The following is a 17,409-nucleotide window of genomic DNA, read 5'->3' as shown; positions in this document are numbered from 1 at the left end:
CTGCACAAATTGAAGGTGAAAAAATCCAAAAAACACATCCCGTATGTAGGGATTTCTTCTCTCAATCCTTCGTCGATACCTCATTCTTGAATCAAACTCGTAGAATACTAAATTCCCCTAATCATTGTGCACACAATTTCAAGCTATTATTTCAGATTTTTTGGTCTGATTTCTACAATTTCGTAGTTAGGGTTTCTCTGTCTTTGAATTAGAGTAGAATCCAAATGCATCAACTTTGAAAGGGGTGAAACACAGTGAATTGGCCGTTTTACATTTCAATTTAACAGTCTTTGAACGGATTTTGTAATGAAGGACCAAATTAAGTACGATTTTTAAAGTTAGAAGACCAAATTAAGCCATTTTCAAAGTCGATTAAATTAAGCAATACTCAATAGTCAATGGACCAAAATAAGTATTAACTCCTTTTTAAAATATTACATATATGGATAACTTATATTTTCTAAATAGTTATAATTCTTATAACATTATTATCAATAACAAAAAAAAAAAAACACTAAAAATATAATGTCTTTATATGTCTTCTTACATGTTAACCACTAATACTAAATAGTAAATTTTACCAAATATCTTTCTATAAATTAAACAGCTAATTGATTTCGCTAGTCAAAACTGCTATCATAAGTTGCTAACCACTAAGTACTAACTGTTAATTGCCAAATAAGACCATAATATTCCTCTTTTAAAAAAAAAACTAGGGAAAATGACACTTTTTACCCCTGAGTTATATACTTATAGCACTTTTTCCCCCTCAATTATTTAGGTAAGCACATTAGCCCCCTCAATTATTCTAAAAGTGGTGCTTTTTCCCCCCTGATATATTAAATTGACATTTATACCCTTAAAGTAATCATTTTATTTATTTTACTACTCCAACAAATTATTGCGTATAAGTAGGGATGACCACGGTTCGATTTGAATTGAACCGGATACTAAAGCAATCGAATTAATAGTTTACGGTTATAATTCAGATCTAGAACCCAATATTTAAATGTCAATTTATTAAAATTATGTATCAAAAAATTGAATCTTGAACCGTGAACCGGCGGTTCCAGATCTGATTCGCGGTTTTGAACCGTCTTTATTTTAAAATTTTATTTTTATTTTAAAATAGTCTAAATTCAACAATAAATGTATTTTATTTTTTTTCGGAACATGAACCGTCCGTTCCAATTCACGATTTTAATAAACTCTAAATATCAAATTTCGATTCTAAATTGTAATTGGAATATTTCGGTTTGGTTGCTATAGTGTTTGTTTAGTTTGAACCAAATTATGGTCATAATTTGTTGGAGAAAAAAATAAATTAAATATTTAGTTTAAGGGTAAATATGTCCATTTAACATTTCAGGGGGAAAAACAGCCACTTCAATAACTTAGGGGGAAAAAATGCTATAGATATATAACTCAGGAGGAAAAAGTGCCATTTTCCCAAAAAACTATTAATCTGATTATTTTTTACTGTTTGATTTTTTGAAGTAAACCAAATTCAACCACAAATGTTTGAAATACCCTCTTTGAAAAATAGTGAAGTTTGGTGTAATGACCCTTTTAAAATTTTATATATATATATATATATATATATATATATATATATATATATATATATATATATATTAGATTTCGTTAATTTTGAAAAATTGAGAGATTCGAGCAACTCCCAGTTAAGTTGATTGGACCATTAGATTGGTAACCACAAAATTTTAAATTTGATTTTCCATAAAACTATTTATTAATCTTCTTGATTTGAGGTGGTCATTATATATAGACAACTTAAGTTTCACCCCAAGCGCACTAACTATTGACTTTCTCATTAAAAAAAAAAAAAAAGAAGCTGTGAGATAATTTTTTTTTGATTAATTTAAATGTTATGTAATCAAAGTAATGGTTGAAAATTAAAAGCAGGACATATCAATATGACAGGACGTCAAAAAATAATGCTGTGTCCTATCATCCAATCTGGTTTTTTATTTTTATTTTTATTTTTATTTTTTAATCATTAAGCAATTACAATCTACGCTTTATTTGTTATGATGATGTGTTGCTTTATGTTTTATATATACTTAAAAGATGCGATGTACTATAGCCTATTGGTGACATCACTAATCACTAACTAATCCACTGACAACTTAAATATGAATAAATCTTCAAACACACACATCCATTTTGGGCATGGTGACTAGGTATGCCATTTGGGAAGGCTACTTTTGCTTGTTCTTAACGGGCAACTAATATGAGAATCTTACCATTCAAATAGGAAAATCGATTCTTCTAGAAATATGCAACTTCATGTGTTTCAAAAAATAAAAAATAAAATAAAATTGTAGGGAGAAGGTCAAATAGGTCCATGTACTAATATTGATGGTTCATCTAACCCCGTGAATTAAAATATGGTCAATCTAAATTACTATTATACTCTCAATTATTTTTCATCTAACATTTTTACCAAGTTTCTAACAAGTAATCCATCTAATTTGCTTACATGGCAAAATAAAATAAAAACAAAATGCTGACATGTTATTTTTTCATCTAACTTGCTATTTTTGTCACTTTTTTCTTGTAGAAAAATTCAATTTTATTTATTTATTTATTATTTTTTGCGTATTTTTAGATTATGTGGATTTCTGATATGGCATGAAAGATTCCAATTCCTCCTCTGTTGCGAGTGTTGAGTGTGAAAACACGTAGAGATATTCTAAGCGGAATGCATCTATGCTGTTGTTACCATAAATTTACCCTGCAAAATGTATATTTTTGCTGTGAAGGGGTACCCCATCGCCTTCAGAAACATGGCCGCTTCCCTCGGGGACATATGACAATCTCATTTCTTCGTTGTCTATCTCTTTCAATTCTCTTTCCAGTGCTGCACATTATACCTCATAACGCGATGATCCTTAGCTTCTATTTCAGTTAGATTGTGGCTACAGACAGTAAACGCAAACATGTCATTTTTGTATCTACACTCAAAGGAAGTCGGTTAATTAAGTTACACCTCAAACATTAAATCAAAAGTCGTGTTAGTTATTATTGTTAGGAACACTTGTATTAGGATTTTGATGATACCAATGTAACCTAGAATGTAGACCCCTAACCTTCGTTATTTTTTAATCGCTGTTTTCGTTCTAGACGAAAGTTGCCATAACTCACGTTGTAATTCGTGTTAAGATAGACAAACACACGAAAACGAGTTATGTTTATTTGTTTGGGCTATCAAGACGAAAAGAGACACAAAGCACGAAGTCAGAAGCGTCAACAACGAAAGATCACCAAAGGTTATCAACCACCTCGTAGAGACAGTTATTCTTATGACGATTCATGAAGACATTCATTCTCTTCAATAACGAGAAGAATGTCTCTTCTGTCTGAGTTGACTAACCATCCCAGGAACAAAAGAACCTCAACATGTGGGACACGCATACCAAGGAGCATTAAATGAAGTTGTACCATTCTTCTGAAGCTAAAGGACAAAACCCTAAGGCTATCCATGGCCTCAACGGCTACATGGTACAAACCACATTAATGGAGCATTTAATGCAGCAAGCTCCCCGGTCCTTACCCACTGGATAATAGGTTTGAAATTTCATCTCCCTCCAACGGATGAAATTTCCCTCACCTATATAAACCCACCTTCATCAACTAAGAATGTGCTGGTTCTTTTCACTCGATAATACTATAAAGCAAAAGCTCTTAAACAATCTCAGTTCTCACAAAGCTTTTGCGAACCAGTGTCAAGGCGTGAAGATATTTGAAGAAGCTCATTAATCCTCATCTTCCACCTTGAAGAAGTTTTGCATCTTATATGAAGCAATCATCCTTCATTCAGTCAAGACTTCACCACGTTGGAGAAATCATAAATCATTTTCTACCAACCTCAACTCTGAAGAAGACGTTGATAGAGGCGGAGTAAACTCGCGGAGTTGAAAAACCTACAGGAAGCTGTCCGGCTTAGTGATCAAGGAAGCTTTCGTGTATTTGTACTAACGAGTGATAGTGCAAACCTTCCATAAGTTGTGGAAGAAGAGTGGAGTAGGCAAAGTTGGCCGAACCACTATAAAAACTCTCGTTTCCTTATCTCTTTATTTTCGCGATTTACTTTCTGCATCATTTCATCATTCGCGCCCAAACCGAAAGTTTCATTAAAACATCAAACTATGCAAAGCAATTAAAAAGAACCTAATATTTCAGCTGCGCTGTAACACCGAAAGGTTGTTATTTGGCAAAATTTGAAAAGAGTCTATTCACCCACCCCCCCTCTAGACTCTCGTTATAACCCTATCGGGACCAACAATTATACCTCAAATTAAGAGCAATATACAAATCATCGTTGTCCCTTAGTCTATTAACCAGCTCTTTTCCAAGCTCCTCAATCTCAGGTATGTACCGAAGAGCCTCATAAACGCACCATCCAAAACCAATGCCACTGTCAATGTCAATAAATGGGTTCAAAAACCACCAAAGCGGTAACATACTTATTTCACAGTCGATGGAAAAATAGATTCACTGTTTTCTGTAAAATTCGTAGAAATAAGTTGAATTTTTGTGCAGAAAAAAGTGACTAAAACAGCAAGTTAGATGAAAAAATAACATGTCAGCATGTTATTTTTATTTTATTTTTCTATGTAAGCAAATTAGATGGGTTACTGTTTAAAAATTTGTTAAAATACTAGATAAAAATAATTGAGAGTATAATAACTTAGATGGATCATATTTTAATTCATAATGATAGATGAACCATCAATGTTAATACATGACCTATTTGACCATTCTGCCAAAAATGTAACTTCATGAGTCACCTTTCCAACACCTCTTTAATTTACTCAATCAAATCACTATAAATAGAGTTATGCTTAAAATATCACACAGTAGTCTAATATGCGGGAGTAAGAAAACTAACTGATTTTTTCTGTATTTTTTTTTATTTTTTATAAAGCTCATATTAAATGAAATATTTTCAGGAGCGTCACTTCCAAAAGAATATCTCCATGATCTTCTTTGCTTATCGTGATTCTTAAATTTCTATAATTTGGAAATCTTTAACGCAATGATTTAGTAGGTAGTATTTGAGAGAAGAGACCAAGGTTCAAATTTTGATGATCGTAGTATAAAAATTATGTCCAAAGTGGATAGATCCCTTGTGCGCACCAGCATTTAGTCTAGTCTGATGAGCCATTGAGTTACTGTGATTTACATCCTCCCAAATGCTCTGTCGGACCGGGGTGTGAGGATCATTGAGACAATTCAACCTTGTAGGAGAAAATTTTAAATCTATATATCAAAATAAAATATCAACATGTCTTAATTTAAGTTAATTTGCTAAAAATATATCAATAGAAATGTTATATCCTAACAACTTGGCTGTTGTTGGTGGCATAAAGCAATAAAGCATCTCTTTTAGGCAAACATTTTGGCCTGTTTGCATTAGAACATCCATAATATATAGTGGAGATATTTTATGATTTTTGAGGAGTTTTCGTGAGTATGATTAGGAAAGAGAATATGGGTGGAGAGAGAAAAAAAATAAAGTAAAATTGATTTAAATAAATAAATAAATAATATATATATATATATATATATATATATATATATATATATATATATATATATATATATAGGGGCGGAGCCAGAACTTAATAGTGCGGGGGGCCAATTACCATTACAAATTTTATAAAGTTTAAAATAAATTATTTATAATTGAATCTATATTAAATTATTTTGCAATATATTTTTCGATGCACATTGCTTTGGTCCCCGACCGTTAAAATTGACGGAAAAAGTTAAGAATATTTAAAATTTGAGGGGTAAAGTAGGAAATTCATATTTTATTCTCCTTCTTATATCAAAACCACTTTCACAACATTATTTTTCGCTTCTTAGTCTCTTATTTCAAGATTGTTCAATTCTAAAAGCATTTCAATAACTTTAGTATGACTTGTTAGGACGTTTTTACCTAAGAGTCTTTGCCTCGAATTAGAAAAGCGGACAAGAAAGTTTATCTGGGGAAGCACTAGTACAGGAAGCAACAAGGTTAGCCTCACTAACTGGGATACAGTCACCTCGAGTAAGGAAACAGGAGGGCTGGGCATTCGCAAGCTCCACGAAATGAACATCGCATACATGATGAGACTTGGCTGGAGACTTCAGAAAGAGGCAGACAGTTTGTGGGCCCGTACGCTGTCCACGAAGTATCAACCGTTGGTGGCTAATCAGCGGCCAAGCAACGGTAGAAGAAACACATCGAACACCTGGAAAGGAATAACGGCAGCATGGGATACCCTGCAGCAGGGCATTATACGCCTAGTCCAAAATGGGACGAATACGCGCTTCTGGATGGATAAGTGGCTGTTGCCTACACCCCTATATGACCAGCTACTTATTCCTCTGGGATTGCCGGAACTATACGCGAACGTGGAGGATTACTAGGATCGACACCGAGGGTGGAAATGGGAATGTTTGAACCACGCTCTTCCGATGGAAGCTCAGGAACGTCTGGCTGGTTTTATGCTAGCCGAGGAGGAGGTGGAGGATGACATTGGATGGGAACCAGACGCCAATAAGCGTTTCTCAGTGAGTTCGGCATACGCGGCAGTAGTGAACGAGGACGGTGGTCAGCTTGACGAAGACTGGGGGAGAATTTGGAAGCTTAGACTGCCCGGAAGAATTTGTTTCTTCCTTTGGTTGGTCAAGCATGGGCGCATTCTTACCAACGCAGAGAGAGTACGTAGACATTTATCGACTAATGGATCTTGTTTTCGGTGTGCAGGACAATCTGAGGATCTAAACCACACGTTCAGACGATGCATGGGAGCAACAGGGATTTGGGAGGCTGACCTTCCACGACGCACTCTGGACATGCTCGACGGTTTAGACTGGAATGCGTGGTTCCGGGCTAACCTTAGGGGCGACACAAGACTAGGACTGGATGGGGATTGGCCGGAAAGGTTTGGCATCCGGCTGTGGTGGCTCTGGAAGTGGAGGAACGAAGAGGTTTTCAGGCACACGTCACCAACCCGGGAGGCGAAGGCAGCATGGCTTCAAACCTACGATGCGGAGGTGCGCGCAACTTTTAAAAAGCGAATCTATCCGGATGCACGACTGGAACGGCGTATTCCTGATCTGGTTGCTTGGAAGAGGCCGCCGCAGGGATGGATGAAGATTAATGTTGATGGTAGTTGTAAGGAGGATGGTATCGCAAGCTGTGGCGGTGTTCTTCGGGATTCCAACGGGATTTGGCGTGGAGGCTTTACTTACAACATTGGTCGTTGCACGGTGGAGGAGGCAGAGGCTTGGGCGATCCTTCAAGGTCTACGCCTGGCAAGGCATCATAACGTGGACATGGTGCAAGTTGAAAGCGACTCGCTGCTCACTATTCGAAGCCTCCAGACACGGACCTTGCAGTGCAACAACATGATACGCAGATGCCTGATGGAGGCTGAGAGGATAGCTTATGTGACTTATGAGCATGCGTTGAGAGAGCAGAATCAAGTGGCTGATGGCCTAGCTTCTTTGGCCCTCGCTCATCAAGTTGGCCTTTGTATTCTGGATACCCCGCCTCAGGGGATTAAGGAGGCTATGTACAAGGATCAGTCAGGAGTCTGCTTCACTCGTAGGAAGGCAAGACGACATGGTAATGGTGGTTCTTAAGTGTTGTTGGGGTATCACCCTCTTTCGGATCAAAAAAAAAAAAAAAAAAAAAGGGACCAAATGCACAACTTCACTCATAACTGAGGGACTAAAAATAGATACAGTCATAACTCAGGGACTGAGTCGTCACTAACATTATAACTCAGAGACCAAACTCGTCATTTTCCCTTAATAATATATATAAGTAATGATGCTCTATTATCACAACTTTGAACTTTCATGTGGAGTCCTGCAACATACCCTCATCCACCCACCCTATATAACACTAAAGAAGTCTATCATGAATGTTTACATGTAAAAAAAGATTTAAAAAAATTAACTTATGAGAACATAAAACAAACGTTCATATTTTTTAGAAAGTATAGACTATGGTTGTAATTAAGAATATTTCAATTTAAGTAGTCAAATTAGATGTTATTAACCAAGCACCTACTAATGTAACTATAAAGTCGGAGGTTCAACTCTAAAATGTTGATTTTTTTTTTTTAAAGAAAATGTTGCATTTTTCTATGCTTCAATAATACATATTAATTGAAAAGTAGGGAAAATGACACTTTTTCCCCTTGAGTTATATACCTATAGCATTTTTTCCCCCTAAATTACTGAAATGACTGTTTTTCCCCTTGAAATGTTAAATGGACATATTTACCCTTAAACTAAATATTTAATTTATTTTTTTTCTCCAACAAATTATGACCATAATTTGGTTCAAACTAAACAAACACTATAGCAACCAAACCGATATTTAGAGTTTATTAAAATCGTGAACCGGAACAGACGGTTCATGTTCCGAACTGAAAAAATAAAATACATTTATTATTGAATTTAGACTATTTTAAAATAAAAAATAAAATTTTAAAATAAAGACGGTTCAAAATCGCGAATCAGATCCGGAACCGCCGGTTCACGGTTCAAGATTCAATTTTTTTGATACATAATTTTAATAAATTAACATTTAAATATTGAGTTCTAGATCTGAATTATAACCATAAACTATTAATTCGATTGCTTTAATATCCGGTTCAATTCAAACCAAAGCATGGTCATCCCTACGTATACACAATAATTTGTTGGAGTAGTAAAATAAATAAAATGTTTACTTTAAGGGTATAAATGTCAATTTAATATAACAGGGGGGAAAAAACACCACTTTTAGAATAATTGAGGGGGCTAATGTGCTTACCTAAATAATTGAGGGGGAAAAGTGCTATAAGTATATAACTCAGGGGTAAAAAGTGATATTTTCCCTTGAAAAGTATTACTTGTTACTTGAAAATTAATTATTAGTGAAAATATAATATACTTGTTGATTTATAAAAAAAATTACTTTTTTGCTAAAAATTATTACATATTTTATAATCTGACTCACTGAAATAGTTTCACACAATATCAACTAATTACATGCATAAAGAAAAAAATTAATTTCAATTAAACATATTAACATATAAAATAATTTTGAACTTCAAACTTAAGAGTTCCTCATTTCTCTTGCGCTGATGATTTATGGAAGACATAAATTGTGGGATATGTCTCAATTGGCCTACAAATTCCCAAATGCATATACATTATTGTCAAGATAAAGGACAGATCCATACCTCTCGTTTTTTGGTCTTTGGTAGAATTATTAGAATCAAGCATCCTGCGGTTGTTGGCAAAACAAAACTTATGAAAACATAAAATAAGACATAAGACGTGTATTACATTTGAGATGAACACGAATTAAATATGAGAGCTCCCGAAACTTGGCGTATAGTTAGTAGATTATCGCTTCACTTGATGTCATGACTGGAGGCAACAGTGTGGGGGTTCGAATTTTAGAATGAGGGAAGGTGTGGATTGGATCCATTGTGCACGCTTGAAAACTATGGTTTGATCGGTGGGCTGATTTCGTGACTTGCGATTTACCTCAATCTGCAATGACTCCTAAAGCGGAATCACAAATTATATCATGCACCGCGGTGCATAATCGATTATGCACTGCGTATCAAAACGACGTCGTTTTGTTTAATAAAAGAAACGGCATCCATTTCCCGCCGTTCTGCACCCTTCTGCAAAAAGTAACTCTGGGTTATTCAGTTTCATTTTGTATACACTGCAGTTTCGGTTCAACACAACTACAGTTTTATTTCGATATAACTACAGTTTCATTTGATATTTATAGACTCAAATATATAAAATGTTATTTTATTTTATTTTATATACACTATAGTTTTATTAAAACACAACTACATGACCATTTTGATATAATTACATCTTCATTGTACAATATACACTCAAATATGTGAAATGTTATTCAGTTTCATTTTATATACACTGCGAATACTAGGGCAATCAAACAAAAAATGCGAAAGTTTATTTTCTCCCTGAACTCTAGGGTTTCGACGCTGGTGCTCCCTGAACTCTAGGGTTTCGAAACTTTACTGCTTACGATCGGCTTCTGGTAACGAAACGACGATGGACGTGCGCGACATCATTGCGTCGACGGCGGACATCAGTTTGGATGACGAAGAGGAGGGTGTGCGCTTCGAAGAAGAGATTTACGAGACTGCTGCATTGCCTCCGGTGCGGAATACCTGGACTTTGGTGGGAAGGTTTCTCACCGATCGGATCATGAAGGTTGAGGTAATGAAGAGGGTGATGGCCTCGGCTTGGCGCCCTCTCATGGGAATAGAGATAACAGATGTACTCTCGAACCTGTATCTCTTTACGTTTTTTGATGAAGCTGACATGCGCCAGGTGTTAGAGGAGGGGCCATGGGCGTTTGAAAACACGACTTTTTTGTGTCAAGTTTTGGATGACGGAGTTGATCCAACTCAGGTGGTGTTGAACACGGTGGATTTCTGGCTGCAGGTTTATGATATCCCATTAGGATACCGAACGGTGAAGGTGCTTGAAAGGATTGGAGATTTCACGGGGGTGTTTTTGCGGTATGATGAACGAAACTTTGAGAGACCGTGGACTTCGTACTACCGGGTACGTATTACGCATGATGTCACTGTGCCCTTGAAACGCCGAATGAAGATGATAATGCGGGATGGGACGTGGACATGGATAAATTTCAAGTACGAGCGCTTACATATGTTTTGTTTCTTTTGTGGTATAATGGGGCATACAGATAAGTTTTGCTTAGCTGCTCGGCGTTCTTTAATACCTTCGGATCAATATGTCTATGGTGCGGCTATGAGGGCAGGAGGGAATAGTCCGGCTAAAGTGATGGGGGATAAGTGGTTTAGAATAGGGCAAGAGAGGAGGAAAGAAATTGGTTTTGGTATGGGTGGGTTTGGGCAGCGGGGTGTGGCAGGAGAACGGCCGGTTGTGGCTGGAATAGGGGGACGGATAGCGGGTGAGGGAGGAGGTGGGCAGTCGGGGCTGGGGAGGGATAACGAGCCAGTGAGGGAGGAAGAGGGAGTAAGGGTGGACCCGAAACGGCGAAGAACGGATGGTGGGGTTGGGAGTGAGGGGGAGTTGGGTGTGAGGGTGGAACCGAATAACACTTATTCGGCCGTACCGGAGGAAGGGGGTGGTAGGGCAGGGCGGGTTGATGAAGGAGTGATGGTGGTGGAAGATATAACAATGGCAGAGGTTCAAAAAAACTTGCAGATGGCGGGTGCTGCGGTGCAGACCCGCCCAACCCAATGAGTACATTGAGCTGGAACTGCCGTGGCTTGGGTAATCCACGGACATTTCGGGAAATTGAGGACATAGTGTCCCGTAAGAAGCCCGATTTTGTATTTCTGATGGAAACTAAGGTTAACCGAGATCATGCAGAGCGTCTTCGGGTAAAGCTTGGGTTCGAAGGCCTATTTAATGTTGATAATTCTGGTTTGAGTGGGGGGTTAGCTATGTTATGGAGGACGAATAGTTCTGCAAGACTAATTGGCTATTCAAATAATTACATTGATATTGAGGTGACTATTCCTGGTTTTGATAGATGGAGGATGACTGGATTCTATGGCTTCCCGAAACGTCCACAAAGAAGGGAGTCATGGGACCTTATCCGTTCATTAGCAAGTAAGTCGGATCTGCCGTGGGTTATTATTGGAGATTTTAATGATCTCTTATTTCAGTATGAGAAACGAGGGGGAAACCCTCATCCGGACAGTTTACTACAGGGTTTTGGAGAGACTATTGAGGAGTGTGGTTTGACACAATTACCGATGTCTGGGTATCCCTACACTTGGGAGAAGGGGAAAGGCACTCCGAACTGGATAGAGGAACGCTTGGATAAGGTGTTGGCCACGTAGCCTTGGAGAGAGTTGGTGGCTGATGCGAATGTGCAAAACATATTGACCCAAAAATCAGATCACTCTTTCCTTTTCCTTGGGATTCTCAATCTTCGGGGGAGGCCGAGTGGTCTGGGTAGGGGTTTTCGTTTTGAGATGGCATGGCTACATGATGAAGGGTGTAGGGAGGTGGTGGAGAAATCATGGGGTGAAGGAAGAGATAGGGGACTGCAGGAGTGTACTGCATTTTGTGGAAACCGGTTAACACGATGGGGTGGAGACCGTTTTCATAAATTTGGTGAGAAGATTATTACCTTACGCAAAGAGCAGATGCGCCTCAGGGGGTGTACAGATTCGGTGTCCCTAGCCGAATTTCGGAGATTGGATGAGTGCCTAACTCGTATTGAGTTACAGGAGGATGCATACTGGAGGCAGAGGGCCAAACAGCACTGGCTCAAGGATGCGGACGCAAACACCAAATTTTACCACAGGTATGCTTCTCACCGAAAGAAAAAGAATACCATTACTAAAATTATGAATGATAATGGGGATTGGATAGAGGGAGAGGCCATGAGAGATGTTATTTTGAAGTATTACCGTGATATTTTTAGCTCGAGTTCACCTACTGTTAATGATGATTTCTTTGAGAGTATACAACCCCGTGTGACTGCCGCGCAGAATGAGAGGCTGGTTCGGCCTTTTGAGGAGAATGAAATAAAAGCGGCCTTGTTTTCAATGTACCCGGATAAGGCACCAGGACCGGATGGGATGAACCCCGGATTCTACCAACATTTTTGGGATGTGGTAGGTTCTGATGTTTCTACGTTTATTGTGAATTGCCTGAATAATTGCTCTTTACCGGATGGATTGAATGAGACGAATATTATTTTGATCCCGAAAAAGAAAACCCCGAAAATGGTTTCTGATTATAGGCCAATAGCTCTGAGTAATGTTGTTTACAGAGTTATGGCAAAAGTGATTACATCTAGAATGAAACCGCTGATGGAGAATGTTATATCTGAATCCCAGAGTGCGTTTATATCTGAAAGACTTATTACAGATAATATTTTGGTAGCTGCGGAAGTTGGCCATTATTTAAACAGAAAGCAATGTGGATTAGCTGGCTGGGGGGCTTTGAAGCTGGATATGGCAAAAGCCTATGATCGTATGGAATGGTCGTTTTTGCAAAAGATGTTGAGAACGCTAGGGTTTGATGACAGATGGGTGGATTTATTGATGATGTTTGTGACCACTGTGTCATACAGTGTACTGATAAATGGTTCAAAAAGTGATCAAATAACCCCAACTAGTGGTTTGCGACAAGGTGATCCTCTATCACCTTACTTGTTCATTATTTGTGCTGAGGGCCTTTCGATATTGTTAAACCAGGCAGAAGTGAAAGGGGAAATACATGGATGTAGAGTTGCGAGAGGGGCGCCCCCCCATTACCCATTTGTTCTTTACTGATGATAGTCTACTGTTTTTCAAAGCTAATAGCCAGGAAGCAGGAGTGGTAAAACGTTGTTTAGCAGCTTATGAAAACATGTCTGGTCAGGCGGTTAATTATCACAAATCGAATATATGTTTTAGTACGAATACACAGGATGAAGTGAGGGAGGAGATTGCTGATATATTGGGGGTAATGCAGGCTCAATATTTTGGAAAGTATTTGGGGCTTCCATCATTTGTGGGCAGGAACAGAAGGGAGGCATTTTCTTATATAGAGGATAAGATAAGACAGAGGATTGGCTCGTGGAATAAGAAGCTTTTATCACAGGCAGGGAAGGAAGTTCTATTGAAAAGTGTGGCTCAATCTATGCCTACTTTCTCAATGAGTGTATTTTTACTGCCTATGAATCTATGTACGGCCATTGAGAGAACTATGAATCGATTCTGGTGGAGATCCGGGAATGATCAGGGCATCCATTGGAAAGCCTGGGATAAACTGTGTATTCCAAAGAAATTTGGAGGGCTAGGTTTTAAAGAGTTGAGAGCCTTTAATCTTGCAATGCTAGGTAAGCAGGCATGGCGCTTCCTGACACAGCCACAGTCACTGGTTTCAAGAGTGTATAAAGCCAGGTATTACCCAACTAATTCTTTCTATGAGGCATGCTTGGGAAATAACCCGATTTTCTATTGGCGGAGTATTATGGCGGCTAAAGGTTTAATTTGTGGGGGAGTCAGGCGCAGGATTGGAAATGGCAAATCAACTTTGATTTGGGACCACCCGTGGTTGCATGATGAAAATCAACCAGGAATTTTAACAGAAAAACCGCCTCAGTTGGCACAGGCAAAAGTGGTGTGTTTGATGGATCAACAGACTGGAACCTGGGATCAGGAAATTCTAACAGATATTTTCATACCTTAGGATGTGGAGAAAATTTTAAAAATACCTGTGTCTCCTAATTATGAAGATATGTGGTACTGGTATGGAGACCCAAGAGGAGAATATTCTGTTAAAGATGGATATAAAGTGGTGATAGGCAATTACTCCCAACCGGCGGGAACCTTTGATAAATGGAAAAAATTATGGAGTCTAAAAGTCCCCCCAAAGTGGAAAACATTCTTATGGAGAGCTCTAAATGATATTTTACCCACTACGGAGAACTTACTTATAAAGAGAGTAGATATTGATCCAACTTGTGCAATGTGTGGAGTTGAGCATGAGAATCTTGTGCATTCTTTGATCACATGTGGTTATACGGCGAACATTTGTGCACAATCTAACCTTCCAATCCCCAATAGTGTCACAAATATTTTCAGTGATCGGTTTAATGATTTGATGAATATTTTAGATGATGATGGGATTATTTATGCAGTGGCCCTCTTATACTACATATGGCGAACAAGAAATGGAGTTGTTTGGGAGGCAAATTTGCCCAGACCCCAAAAGGTAGTAGCAATGGTTGTATCGTCCTTGAATGCATGGAAGATAGTACACCCCGTTCGACAGAGCCCGCCAGCCAACTCCACGGCGCCACCTACCCGTGTCATGCCGGCAGCGCCCAACCGAACTGCTGCGGCAGTACGCACGCCGAGGGGAGACGCCGCAGCCATGTTGCCAGTACCGCAATTGCCTGCACCGATTGTGCTACACCATGCTATGCAAGACTCGAGGGATCAGTGTTATTTCGATGCGGCTTACGACCCGCGAACAAACAAGGCAACGGTGGGGGCTATTATTCTGAATTCACAGGGAGGTTACGTGTCGGCTATGACCGCTCCTATCATAGACTGCTTTTCGCCCCTAATGGCGGAGGCTTTTGCATGCAAGGAAGTTTTATCATGGCTAAGAAATCGAGAAGTACAATCTATCGACCTCTACACTAATTGTTTGGTGCTCCAACAATATCTTTCATCTACAACGCACTCATCTCGGTCTTACTTGGGCTATGCCATTGATAGTTGCAGAACTAGTTTATTGTCTTTTGATTACTGCTTGATTCATTACATTCCTAGATTAGATAATTATTTAGCTCATACATTAGCGTCTACTGCGTTTAATCAGTTGACTAGTATGTATGCGGACTTTGAACTGCCCCACTCTATTTCAGCATATTTTGAATAAATGCCGAACAGGCTCCTTTCAAAAAAAATAAATAAATTATATACACTGCAATTTCATTTCACCACAACTACAGTATCATTTTGATATAACTGCAGTTTCATTTGATAATATAAAAATAATATGTGAGGCAGTATCGATTTAGATATACTGTAGTGTCACTGTGTTAGTTTGTAATTAACATACAAAAAAAAATGTGCGCTCCGTTAAAACTAACAGCGCGCCGTTTCTTTACGTAAAGAAACGACGTCGTTTTGACCGCGGTGCACCACGATATAATGACTGAAGCGGAATCATGTGGGCTTAGAAATTAGAATTACTCCGGTAAGGCTGAAATCACCCAAAGTAAAAAAAATAAAAAAAATTAAATATGATGTTTTTATTGGAAATTTGTTAGTCATTAGTTGATGATAAATTAGTGTAGTTATTATTATAAATAAATTACAAGGGTTAGTGACAGTTCTCAATCATATAAACAGTATCTTGTCTAAACTCATTTGATCCACTTGCGCGTTACTATAACCAATTAATTTTGAGTTCTAGAAAGAAATAATAATTTAAAAAAGTCACCAATTAAACATGTAGTGGAAACACAATATTTCTTACCGCTTTACACGAGTTCACCCACTTCTTTAATACTCCAAAATATCTCCTTTTTTTTATACAATATTTAATTAGAGTTGAAACAAATCACTTTGTGGTCTAGTGACATAAAGTGACTCTTCTAAACGGGAGATCATGGATTTGCTTTAGTAGTTTGAGAAAATAATTATAAACAGATATTACATTGTAACACTGAGTTAGTAGTATTCAAAAAGAGAAAATTTCAATTTTGGTCCATTGACTATTAGGGTTGTGTTAATTGCAACACTTGACTTTTAAAAATGTTAATTTAATACCTTGACTATGCAATTTCTATCAATTTTGGTCACGCCGGCCAAATTACTGGCAAATTATGACCGGAAAATCTTAACTCATTAAAAAAAAAGGGCAAAAGCGTCATTTCATGTTATTCAAACGTCCTTTGGCTTCCTTCTCTTCTCCGACCTCGTTCCCCTCCTTGCCGTCACTGCCTTCATGAAGAGCCGTTTTCAGAAATCGAAATTACATTGCAGCCGGTTTCTGAGTCTTAAAACCAACTCAGAACCCAGTTCAAATGACAATTCTAAAAGATAGCATTTGCAGCACTGCGATCCTAGGCCAAAAGTCAGCACATTCCTTCCAAATAGGTCCAGTAATGGCAGATCCTTTCATTTCACCCTTAGGATTCACAATGACACCAGCATTATCTTCGAAATACATAAAAACGCCATCCTTTCGGCGCCATGGCTTGCGTTGACAGAGACCATGTCTTCTACGCAAGCATCATGAACTTGTTCCCGGCGGAACCTCCGCGTCCTCGCTTCGACATCGTGAATCCTCTGCTCTCCAAAAACTAAAGATTAAAAATTATTACATTTTCTCCCTAAACCAAATACTCACTCTCCGATATTCTCTGCAAAGATTAACCACCCCATTCTCTGCAAAACCAAATACTCACTCTCCGATATTCCCGACTTCCGCCCAACGGCGAAGCTCACCAAGAACTGACGTCCACGCGCATCATCATAACCATTGTCGCCTCCTCCAAGCTCCCGTTCAAACACGATGACCACATGTCAGCTCCTCCGCTTGATACGCAGGTCCAAGCTCACCCCACTCTGCCATTATGTTCTCCGATCTCGTGCCAAGCTTCAGCTACGTCGTTCACTGTGACTCCACAAACGGAATCGACTTTCAGGTGTCGAGGTCCAATGAAGCCGTGACTCCAATGATCCAATATCGAAAGTGCAGATGACTGTACCTGCGTTTCCGGAAGAAGAAGCAAAGAAGGAGAAAGAAAATGGCGATTTCTTCTCCGAGCTTCTCTCAATTTCCTGAATCTGCCCCTGCGGCCCAGTATTATTTTCGTTGAGAGATAGA

The 17,409-nt window shown here is 38.4% G+C and overlaps 2 protein-coding genes across 2 annotated transcripts; both read left to right on the top strand.

Annotated features, from left to right (window-relative positions):
* Positions 1-10,113: 10,113 nt before the first annotated feature.
* LOC109193664 lies at positions 10,114-11,298 on the top strand. The gene has a single exon (XM_019344520.1). The coding sequence runs from the start codon at positions 10,114-10,116 to the stop codon at positions 11,296-11,298; it is 1,185 nt and encodes a 394-aa protein (XP_019200065.1).
* A 3,000-nt stretch (positions 11,299-14,298) lies between these two features.
* Positions 14,299-15,450, top strand: LOC109193657. Its single transcript, XM_019344512.1, has 2 exons — positions 14,299-14,578; positions 14,678-15,450. Exons 1-2 carry the CDS (start codon positions 14,299-14,301, stop codon positions 15,448-15,450), a joined length of 1,053 nt encoding a protein of 350 aa, XP_019200057.1.
* Positions 15,451-17,409: the final 1,959 nt, after the last annotated feature.

Source organism: Ipomoea nil, unplaced genomic scaffold (genome assembly GCF_001879475.1).
Source record: "Ipomoea nil cultivar Tokyo-kokei standard unplaced genomic scaffold, Asagao_1.1 scaffold0222, whole genome shotgun sequence".
NCBI classification, from domain to species: domain Eukaryota; kingdom Viridiplantae; phylum Streptophyta; class Magnoliopsida; order Solanales; family Convolvulaceae; genus Ipomoea; species Ipomoea nil.
The sequence above is the reverse complement of the archived record's forward strand: the minus strand, read 5'-3'. Positions and strand labels throughout refer to the sequence as shown.

Bases quoted from the DNA above. Each gene is read 5' to 3' on its own strand.
- LOC109193664 (XM_019344520.1), top strand. From the start codon at position 10,114: ATGGACGTGCGCGACATCATTGCGTCGACGGCGGACATCAGTTTGGAT.
- LOC109193657 (XM_019344512.1), top strand. From the start codon at position 14,299: ATGTGGTACTGGTATGGAGACCCAAGAGGAGAATATTCTGTTAAAGAT. The intron at 14,579-14,677 runs GTTATACGGCGA...TGAATATTTTAG, and splicing joins GCATTCTTTGATCACATGTG to ATGATGATGGGATTATTTAT.